This window comes from Canis lupus, chromosome 23, assembly GCF_011100685.1.
Source record: "Canis lupus familiaris isolate Mischka breed German Shepherd chromosome 23, alternate assembly UU_Cfam_GSD_1.0, whole genome shotgun sequence".
Classification (NCBI taxonomy): Eukaryota; Metazoa; Chordata; class Mammalia; order Carnivora; family Canidae; genus Canis; species Canis lupus.
In genome coordinates, this window is record NC_049244.1 from 10,145,961 (window position 1) to 10,156,865 (window position 10,905).

A 10,905-nucleotide genomic window follows, 5' to 3' on the forward strand; every position below is an offset into this window, starting at 1 on the left:
GGAGCGGCCGGGGAGCGCTTCCGCCTCGGCTGCGCCCGCCCCGCCCCCGCCCCCGCCCCCGCCCCCGCCTCCGTGCGGCGGCCCGGCCCGCGGGGTCCCGGAGCTCGGGCGGGAGCCGCGGACGCGCCCTCGGCCTCCTGCCCCGCGGCGCTGGCCTGACCCCGGCTCGCGGTACTCGGGGTGGGGGCCGGCGGCGCGGGGGGGCGGAGCGTTCCGGTGCCCGTCGCGTCTGCGGGCTGCACCGAGCCCTGGGGCCAGATCACCCACCGCCGGTCCCGGGGCTCCGTTATCCTGCTTTGCTCTAAATTCTCGCTTTGGGTTTTTGCACCTTTGCTAGAACCGTTCGGGACAAACTACTACTTACTAATTCATTCGTAGTGGCCCAGGGATTTTCTTGACTCTTGCTCCGCAGACGTTCTTTCGAGGAATTTTAAGCCTCACCAGGCAGATTTGTAGAATCTATTTATTTTTTAAAGGTTCTATTTATTTATTCGTGAGAGAGAGAGGCAGAGACCCAGGCAGAGGGAGAAGCAGGCCCCATGCAGGGAGCCCGACGCGGGACTCGATCCCGGGTCTCCAGGATCACGCCCTGGGCCGCAGGCGGCGCTGAACCGCTGCGCCACCCGGGCTGCCCCAGATTTGTAGAATTTATAGATGCAGGAAGCAGATGCAGCACCCCATGAACCACCTGGAGAAGGTGCACCGAGAGCATCCACAGTGCCCCAAGAATATCGTTTCCGATGAGAGAGGCAGGGAGACGGAGGGGGAAGAGGTGGGGAACAAGGCAAGGTCAGCCTCATTGTCATTCTCTCTCTTAGCCCCGCAGGTTCTTGCTTTTCCAAACAGAGAGGGCAGTGCATGAAGCCAGGGGTCATCAGCCATGCTCCAGACAGTGTGGCCCCAGGTGAGCTGAGCTTTCTTCCAGCTTTCCACATTCAGAACAGATCTGATCCATCACTACAGGAGTAGTAGCCTGACCTGGCCAGTCTTGTGCCTAGCTTTGCATCCATCAGTTGAGTATGGCATACTCCTGTATGTTAGGGGAAGTGATGAGGGCGAGTAGGTAAATGGGAGGATCGGGTTGCTTGGAAACGAGGGAAGCTCCAGCTAAGAAACTCTCCAAGAAAGTGAGGATCTACATCCATGCAGACTAGGGACCATAAAAGTATGGCTCACAGATGAGCAGCTTCGGCATCACCCAGGGGCTTGCTAAAAAGGCAGAATCTTAGGCCCCGACACAGATCTCCAGAATCAGAATCTATGTTTGTATGATATCTGGGGAGTGAATGGGCAAGTTAAAATTTGGGGAGTGCTAGTCTGCATCACACCATACAGAGGAAGGCCACATGCTGCGTTTAAAAAGGCATTCCCACAGGAGGAGCTTGCCCTGTAGATCACAAAGTCAGTGTACAATGAAGCCAGCACTGGGGAGCCTTTGGAGGGTGTGGATTGATGAGGGAGGTAGATTCTTGGAGGAACGCGGAGTTTGGAGCTGATGCCAGTGCCACCAGCCCATTGCAAAGATGATAGCTTAACCTCTGTGAGAGCCTGAACCCTTTGTTGGCACAAATTCATACAGCACTGGAAGCAGTGGTCCTTCCAAAAATTTCCTGGCACTAGAGGATGCTTGCATTGAATTTTTCTCCAGCATTCTAGATCTTGTAATGAGAAGCCTGGTGTCTCATGTAATGGATGTGTCCTGTAATTAGGAACCCTGTTCAAGACTCAAGGATGATGTGTATGTAGACACTGGACCATCCACCCCTCTTCCAGCACTTAAGCCAAAATTAGTTCCAAGTCAGGAAATGTTTAAACACCTGTAGGGGCAATCTCTTCTCTCCTAGTGCTTTATGTGGGGTATGGTAGTCACTCAGGATTGGGTTCCAATAAGGAGACCTGAAGTGACAGTGGCTTAAAGGAGATAGAGGCTTCTTTCCCATGCAAGAGAAGTCGGGGAGAGGCAATCCAGGGATGTTGTAGCAGTTCCAGTGTTATCACACACCAGGCTCTTTCACTTTTTCTGCTTCACCATCTTACCACTGACTCTCATGTTCAGGGCCATTTCACGGTCCAAGGTGGCTGCTTTATCTCCAGCTATCATGTGTGCATTCCAGATGGAGATGACAAAAAAGCCTAACCTCTCATCTGTTTGCACGCTTTCAGGAACCTTCCCGGAGAGTCCCCAACAATTTTTGTACTTGTGTTTCATTGGCTTCACTTAGTTGCCAGAGCTGGGAGCAGCCCCAAGTAAAATTACAATTTGATTATTAAAAAAGAAAGGGAGGGAAAAAAATACACATATATGTTTAGACAATGGTCGTGCTTTTTTTTTTTTTAAGATGTATTTATTTGAGTGAGAATGAGGGAGAGAGAGAGAGAGAGAGCGTGAAGGGGGGTAGGAGGCGAACAGAGGGAGAGGGGGAGAGAGAGAATCCTTAAGTAGTCTCCCCACTGAGCATAGAGCCTGACGTGGGGCTCAATCCCCACACCCTGGGATCATGACCTAGGCTAAAATCTAGAGTTGGCCGCTTACCTGACTGAGGCATACAAACCCCCCTAGACAACTGTATTATCTATAATCTCTATAAGAAATGTTCCCCTAATCTCATTTGTACTTGTAAGTGCAGGGATTTATATAACACCATGTGCCAGGCAATATTTTAGTTCATTACATGTATCAACTCATTCCACCCTTATAAGAGCCTTGTAAGATAGGCACTCCTATTATCCCAGTTTTCCAAGTGGGGAAACCGAGGCAAAAAAGTTTGAATATCTCATCCAAGGTCATACAGATGGTGGTTATCAGAGATGGGATTTGAACCTAGGGATTCTGAGTCTAGAGCTGAGCTTGTCAACCTCAGTGTTATTGACATTTTGGGCCAGATAATTTTTTTGTTGGGGGGGGGAGGGTCTCCTGTGTGTTGTTGTAGGATGATTAGCAGCATCCCTGGCCTCTACCTACTAAATGCCAGTAGCACTCCCACCATCTGATGGTTGTGACAACTAAAAACGTCTCCAGGCGCGCCTGAGTGGCTTAATCAGTTAGGCTTAATCACATCCTCTGCCTTCAGCGCAGGTCATGATCTTGGGGTCCTGGGATCGAGCCCCACATTGGGCCCTGTACTCAGTAAAGAGTCGCCCTCTCCCTCTGCCCCTCCCTCCCACTTGTGTACACTCTCTCTCAAATAATTATTATAAATAAATCTAAAAAAAAAAACACAAAAAAAAAACCCAGTCCCAGACAGTGAGTGCCATATGTCTCCTTGTGAGCATTTTCCCGTTGAGAAGCACAGCCCGGGATCCCTGGGTGGCGCAGCGGTTTGGCGCCTGCCTTTGGCCCAGGGCGCGATCCTGGAGACCCGGGATCGAATCCCACATCAGGCTCCCAGTGCATGGAGCCTGCTTCTCCCTCTGCCTGTGTCTCTGCCTCTCTCTCTCTCTCTCTCTGTGACTATCATAAATAAAAAAAATAAAAAAAAAATTAAAAAAAAAAAAGAGAAGCACAGCCCTAAAGCCTGTGCTATTTTTCTCTGTGCTATGCTGCCTCCAAACCCACATCCCCTATAGGGGAATCGACAGCCCTGTTTCACATCATGGAGAGGGACTAAGTGCTAGCAAAGGACAAAAGTGGAGTGATCAGAGATGAAACAAGTTGTTGAGAAGCTGAATGTTGTAGGAAACAAGGAACAAGGAATGCACCGATTAGAGGGGTGTCTCAGAGGTGTGGAGGGGTAGAAAGCCATGATATGAGGAAGGCAGGTCAAGTCCATGTTCCCAGCTGTTGGCTCTGAAGGAAGTAAAGAGAAGTTTGGTTAACATTTGGGGTCAGTGAACTATTTATTATGCACTGTCTAGTAAGGAAGCCACTAGCTATATGTGCCTGTTTAGAATTAAAATTAATTAAAGTAAGAAATTCAGTTCCTCATACTAGGCACATTTAAACTTCCTGGTCAAGGTGATACCTGATTTCTTCAGTGTCTGGTTATTATCTTTCCTTTGCAACTATTCAGAAATCTATGGGGAGACATTTAAGATCATGCAAGTATCCTGCTCCTCACCAAAATCTCCTAGATTTAGCATCCATTGATGATTCTTGTCTGTACCAGTTCTTTATCATGATGGCTGCAATCCTGCAGTTCTTCTGTAGTTCTGTTTCTTCCATCCAGCAAGACACTAGGCAGTTTGTTAACAGACTGAGGTGTAGAGTATAGTGTAAGACAAGGAGAGACGGCATAGTGCCCCTCATTTATATAAGTGGTCAGTTCATTTTGAAATGTTTGCTTCCTTATACAACCTTAAAATAAATACTCAGATAAAGAAGACTCCTTCTTGTCTATTTCAAGGTGCTTAACATCACTAATTCCCATCATCTATAATAGAGAATAATAATTCTTACTTCACATGTGTGTTCTGATGATTGAGTGAATTGATGTAAAAGTAGTTGGCATAGGACAAGGGATGGTTTCCTTCTCTCCTGAGAATGTGGAAATGGCCCCATCGGGAGGCAGTGAGACACACTTGGCGCAGAGGGCAGGTTGGATGGAGCTTAGATGATCAGGGAGCAAGTCCATGCTCAAGGATGGAGACTGCCATCCTGTTCCTGGAGTCAGGTGTTAGGGGAGGAGGTGTCACTGCACATTGCCTTCAAGGGACAACCAACTCTCTGATAAGACCTTAATCAGACCACATCCTCTGATTAAATCTGATAAGGCAAGATGGCAGAAAGAGGGAGAACCATCCAGGGTGAAGGGAACTCTGTGCCCATGGAATTGTTCCTCTGTCTATAAAAAGACATGGAAGAAAAAGACCAGAGAGAAACCCAGTAGATGGAGTCAGGGTAAAAGACAGATACCTGCTATGGTCATTTTAGAGAACATTCTAGAAAGATCAACCCAGCTCACGGAACCAGACATGGGGGTGATGTGACCATCAGGCAGGTGGGCTCCAGAGGTATGCACATGGAAAATGTGCTGAGGGCTGTCCTCACCTAGGGTACGTTTGTGGCTCTCCAGTATAAGCCTCCCATGGGGCTCCGAGCCATGGACTCCAGTAGAGTCAGCTCTTCCCTGGAGTTCAGGTCCCTCCTCAGTGCTTACATGGGGCTTGAGCAGGAGCCTGTTGTTCCAGGGGCCAGTGACCTTTGAGGATGTGGCCGTGTACTTCCCCCAGAGTCAGTGGACCAGCCTGGACCCCATGCAGAGGGCCTTGTACCGGGAGGTGATGCTGGAGAATTATGCAAACATAACTTCCTTGGGTAAGTCCTTCCTTGTCCCTGAACTAGCTCTGCCCAGGGGCTGCTGGCTTCCTCCTTGGTGGATCTGGGATCTCCTGTACCCTACCCTAGGACTGATGTGCCATGAGGCGAGCTCCCTAATCCCCCATTTCTGGTGCAGCTAATGGAGAAAGATCTAGGCCTCACTTTGGTTTTCAGAAGGACTTGCCTCTTCACTTCTTCCTGGTGGGGACTCTCCTGAGAGGGGTTTTTGCTCGGCACAGACAGCTGAGTGGGTTCCTGGTGGCCCCACGTTTGCCCCTCCACTCTTGTAGTACCCTGAAGTCCTGGGCCCCATTTCCCCTGTGTGAGAGGCTCCTAGGACCCCTGGGCACACCTCTAACTACAGCAGGAGCTTTCTGTCTTCTCTTATAGAGCTAGAGTACGCTTCCTCTCCAGCAAAACAATTTGTGCCTTCCTTAGATCCCCAGATTCTCTCCACACTGAGCTCACTTCATGTCTCAGGATGCTTAGTCACCTGGCAAAGCAGATGGTGGATGGACAGGTGTCAGCAGGGACCCTGTTCAGCTTCTTGTTCCTTTTCTTTCTTCTTCAGCAGCATTTCCATTCCCCAAACCAGATCTGATATTCCAGCTGGAGCGCGGGGAAGCACCATGGGGCCTAGATCCCTGGATACCCATTGAGGGAGAGGCCTTGGGAGGTGTCCACCCAGGTAAGCAGGAGAACCTATCACCTTCCTCTTTGGCTTGGCCTCCTCCTGTCTTTTAATGATTCAACATGAAGAGTTTTGCTTCTGTCTTACCAGTTCTTGTGAGGGTGAAGATGGTTACTCTCATTCAGGAGAAAGCCCCTCACTAGAGCTTCAGCCCCATACTGGAAAAGATCCACCCAGAAAATTTTTTTTCTGTTATTTTTCTTTGTAAAGCTAAAGGATTTCAGAGACACTTAGTGAAAAAAGGCTTTTGGGGGTCAATTTAGGAATATAAATACAATATAGTAAGAACTTGTTTCTTTTTTTAAGACTTATTTGTTTATTTGAGAGCAAGAGAGAAATGGGGAGGTGTAAAGGGATAGGGAGACAGTCTTTTTTTAATATTTTATTTATTCATGAGAGATACAGAGAGAAGTCAGAGACACAGGCAGAGGGAGAAGCAGGCTCCTCGAAGGGAGCTCGATGTAAGACTTGATCCTGGAACTCTAGGATCACATCCTGAGCCAAAGGCAGATGCTCAACCACTGAGCCACCCAGGTGTCCTGGGAGAGAGAGTCTTAAACAGACTGCACTAAGAATGGGAGCCTTATCCCATGACCCCTAGATTATGACCTGAGCTGAAACCAAGAGTTGATGCTTGACCAACTGAGCCATGCAGGAGCCCCAGAACTTGTTTCTGTAAGAACATTTTATGTATGTGTGTATGAAATTACATGGGAAGAGAACTTCCATGAACTCCTAAACATTATTAGCTTTTGAAAGAAAGCCTGTTTATTTATTGGGAACAAATGCTTTCCTGTTTTGGAAGGTTCAGAATTGAGGTGAATGAGAACCATCCAGAGATTGGGTGCTTACTTAGCCTTCTCATTCAGTTGGCTCTGTTCTCATGCTCTTTCCATTCCTTATGTTGTTCAGAGTCTTGTAAACCAAATGCTCCTTCCTAATTTGGCACTACTTCTGTCATCATCTGTCCCTTTGGGTTGACTCAGCACTTCCTATCATCATTTTTTTTTTTTAAGATTTTAATTGAGAGAGAGAGAGAGCAAGAGTGAGGGAGCATGAGCAGAGGGAGAGGGAGAAGCAGACTCCCTGCTGAGTAGGGAGCCCAATGCACGACTCAATCCCAGGACTCTGGGATCATGACCTGAGTTTAAGGCAGACGCTTAACTAATTGAACCATCCAGGTGCCCATTTCCCATCTTGATGAGAAACCTTTTCCTGTCGACCGCCTGCAGTGGACAGTGTTTTCCTTTGCCACAGCTGCGCATGGTCTGTTTAGTGTGCCAATGACTTTTTAAGCCAGCACTGTCTAGTGATAGAAATGTTCTATATCTGTGCTGCCCAATATATTAGCCATTGTCCTCATCAGTGCTTGAACTGTGGCTATACAAACAAGGAACTGAATTTTAAATTTTGTCCCATTTTAATTAATTAGCCACATCTTAGTCAGTGTCTGCCTTCGGCTCAGGTCATGATCTCAGCGTCCTAGAATCAAGCCCCATGTGGGGCTCCCTACTTAATAGCAGGGAGTCTGCTTCTCCCTTTCCCTCTGCCCCTCCCTCTGCTTGTGCTCTTGAGTATGCTCTCTCTCTTTCTCTCTCTCAAATAAATAAATAAAATCTTTAAGACAGCCAAAAATAAAAGAAAAATAAGAAAATAAATTTAAATAACCACAGGTGTCTAGGGTTGCCTTATGGGCAGTGCAGCTTAAAACAATTACAAGAACAGCCTCCACCTGCCTTTTTAGCTTCTAGATCAGTGGTTTCGAATTCTGGTGAGCATCCGAATCTTGTGAGGGGCTTGTTAGAACGTGGACTTATTGGATACCACCTCCGGAGGTTCTAATTCAGCAGGACTGGGGTGGGGCCTGGGAATTTGCATTACTAACAAGTTTCCCTGCGGTGGTAGTCCCAGGACCACGCTTTGAGGGCTACTGTCCTTGAGAATCTCAAACCATATCTTTTAAACTCTGTAGAGTATACGACTCTTGGTCTCAGGGTCATGAGTTCAAGCCCCACATTGGGTGTAGAGATTACGTGATATAAATAAGTAAATAAAATTTGAAAAACTACGTAGTTGTAAAAAACCTAGTTCTTCTAATAGAGAAGACTCAGTTAAAAAAAAATTAGTCTGGACTATACTAGACTTAAATAGTATAAATCTGTCATTAATCCATTTTTTTTTTAAAAGTAAACTACATTTATAGCTTAAGTGCTTCCTCTGTTTTCTTTTTATCATGTGAGGTGGTAAAAACAAGACTGAGAATGAGGAGCAAACCCCAAGACTGAACATTTCCGAAGACTCAGTGGTCCACAGGCTGATGGTGGAGGGGCTGCTCAGAGAAGCTCCCCAGCCCCCTCACCGTAAGGATAGCTTAGAGAAGCCACAGCTGTGTGACATAGGGGAGAAAACAAACAAAGGAGTTTTCACAGACTTGCTGGCCCAGGATTACAAATCCTCCAGCATTGAAAGAGAGGAGACAGTCAGGCAACTAGAAGGAAATGCTGGTGTCAGCACACATTTCCTTACACAGCAGGGCCTCCCCAGAGGACAGGCAGTTTATAAATGTGGTGCATGTGGCCGGTATTTCAGCCAACACTCAGACCTTCTCCAGCATCAGAGGATTCATACTGATGACCAGCCCTACAAGTGCAAAGAATGCGGGAAAGCCTTCAGGTATAACTCAAAACTATTCCGGCACCAGAAAACCCACACCGGGGAGAAACCTTACTCATGTCAGGAATGTGGACAGGCCTTCAGTCAAAATTCCCACCTCCTTCAGCACCAGAAACTCCACGGTGGAGAGAAGCCCTATGCATGTAAGGACTGTGGGAAAGCCTTCAGCTACAACTCAAAACTAATCCGGCATCAGCGAATCCACACTGGGGAGAAACCCTTTAGGTGTAAGGACTGTGGGAAGGCTTTCAGGTGTAGCTATGACTGCATTGTCCATGAGCGAATTCACACTGGGGAGAAGCCCTACGAATGTCAGGTGTGTGGGAAAAGTTTCAGTTCAAATTCAGTCCTCATTCAGCACCAGCGAATCCACACCGGAGAGAAACCGTACGAGTGTAAAGGAGTGTGGGAAAGCCTTCCGCCGAAGCTCGGTATTTCTCCAGCACCAGAGGCTCCACACGGGGGAGAAGCTCTACAAATGCAAAGAGTGCTGGAAAACTTTCAGCTGTAGCTCACGCTTTATAGTACACCAGCGAATCCACACTGGGGAGAAGCCCTATGGCTGCCTGGAGTGTGGGAAAGCATTCAATCAGAAGGTAACCCTGGTCCAGCATCAGCGGCTCCACACAGGGGAGAGGCCTTATGAGTGCAAGGTGTGCGGGAAAGCCTTCAAGTGGAGCGCAAGTTTCATTCAGCACCAAAAGTTGCATGCTCGCAAGAAAGTGGCCCAAGTGACAGGGCCAGCCACACTGGGGCCCCTGCTGCCCCTCTTCTAGCTGTCCCCCTCTGCCTGCCCCACATGTGCACTCTGCCCCCACCGTGCCGGGGGCTATCTCAGCTTCCCCACACCCCATGCTCCTTCCTCCCTCCATGCCTGTCTTTGTGCTGCTCCCCTTGTCTGAAATGGCCAATTCTTCACCTGTTCAAATAGTGCCTTTCTTTCAGGATCTCACTTCTCCTGGGAAGTCCTCCACTGGGAGCCCGAATCCTTTGTCCCACTCCCCCTGAGCTCCCTCACATCCTCCACCACCCACCCACCTAGACTTACCAGTTTCCCTGGGCTCCTGACCATGTCTGTGTTGTTTCTCCTCCCATCTTCCCAACTCCATTTTTATCCTCACACTGAAGAAATGGTAGGTGTTGTCCTTTACAGTTTCCAGTTTGGGCCTGTACCATCAGTCTACTAGATTTGGTAGAGTTTACAGAACATTTTGGGGCTTAGGGAGATGGCATTCCAATGGCATAGCCTGTTGTAATTCAAGAGACATGAGACTCAAAGGCCGTGGGAGGAGGTAATGAGAGAAAGTATCCAGTGATTGCTTTCAGAAATTAAGAGGCTCATTTGGTGGGGCAGTAGCAAGGCTCACTGTGTGGAATCTGAGCCTGGAACTTCTTATTACCTTGGTAATGACCATTTGAGGATCCTGTGTAACTAGGCAATAGACCGAGGAAATCACCAGTGAAAAGAATATGAATTGATGAGTTAGCATTGGTAGCAATAATGTAAAATCATGTCTCGAACCTCGTTGGAAGGGGATGTTTCTGTTTGGGTTCCTTTTCTATTCCTGTCCACATCTTTGTTTAATTTCAGTGCCCACTCAAATATGTAGGTATGAAAAGTGATTTGGGCCTGTCTAGTAGAGGGCAGGTGCCTGGTTATAGCCATCTTTCAGTTATACATGGAATGAACTTGGCATCATGCTGGCAAGCCTCTGAGGAAAGGTGAGAAATCTGACCCTGACTTACTGTAGCTCCTGCTCAGAGGAGAGATCATAATTAATCATACACATACTTGGATGTATTCTCACACCTATTCCACATCCTCTGATTAAATCTGAATTTAAGTACCTGAGTCCTGGTACTTTTTTTTTTTTTTTTTTTTTTTTTTTTATGATAGTCACACACACACACACACAGACACAGGCAGAGGGAGAAGCAGGCTCCATGCACCGGGAGCCCAATGTGGGATTCGATCCCGGGTCTCCAGGATCGTGCCCTGGGCCAAAGGCAGGCGCCAAACCGCTGCGCCACCCAGGGATCCTGAGTCCTGGTACTTTTTTAAAAGATTTTTTTATTTATCCATTTGACAGAGAAAGGGAGAGAGAGAGAGAGCACAAGCAGGTGGAGTGGCAGAAAGAGGGAGAGGGAGAAGCAGGCTCCACACTGAGCAGGGAGCCTGATGTGGAACTTGAACCCAGGACCCCAGGATCATGACCTGAGCCAAAGGCAGACATTTAACCAACTGAGCCCCCCAGGCACTCCTGTTTATGGACTCTAATCTTAT

The 10,905-nt window shown here is 47.9% G+C and overlaps 1 protein-coding gene across 1 annotated transcript; it reads left to right on the plus strand.

Annotated features, from left to right (window-relative positions):
- The first annotated feature begins 97 nt into the window (after window positions 1-97).
- On the plus strand, window positions 98-10,473 carry ZNF619 (zinc finger protein 619). Its single transcript, XM_038570520.1, is given in 7 exon segments — window positions 98-171; window positions 827-904; window positions 5,128-5,254; window positions 5,829-5,945; window positions 8,189-9,018; window positions 9,020-9,382; window positions 9,384-10,473. Coding segments are annotated over 6 exon segments (1,707 nt in total). The 5' UTR covers window positions 98-171; window positions 827-880; the 3' UTR covers window positions 9,630-10,473.
- Window positions 10,474-10,905: the final 432 nt, after the last annotated feature.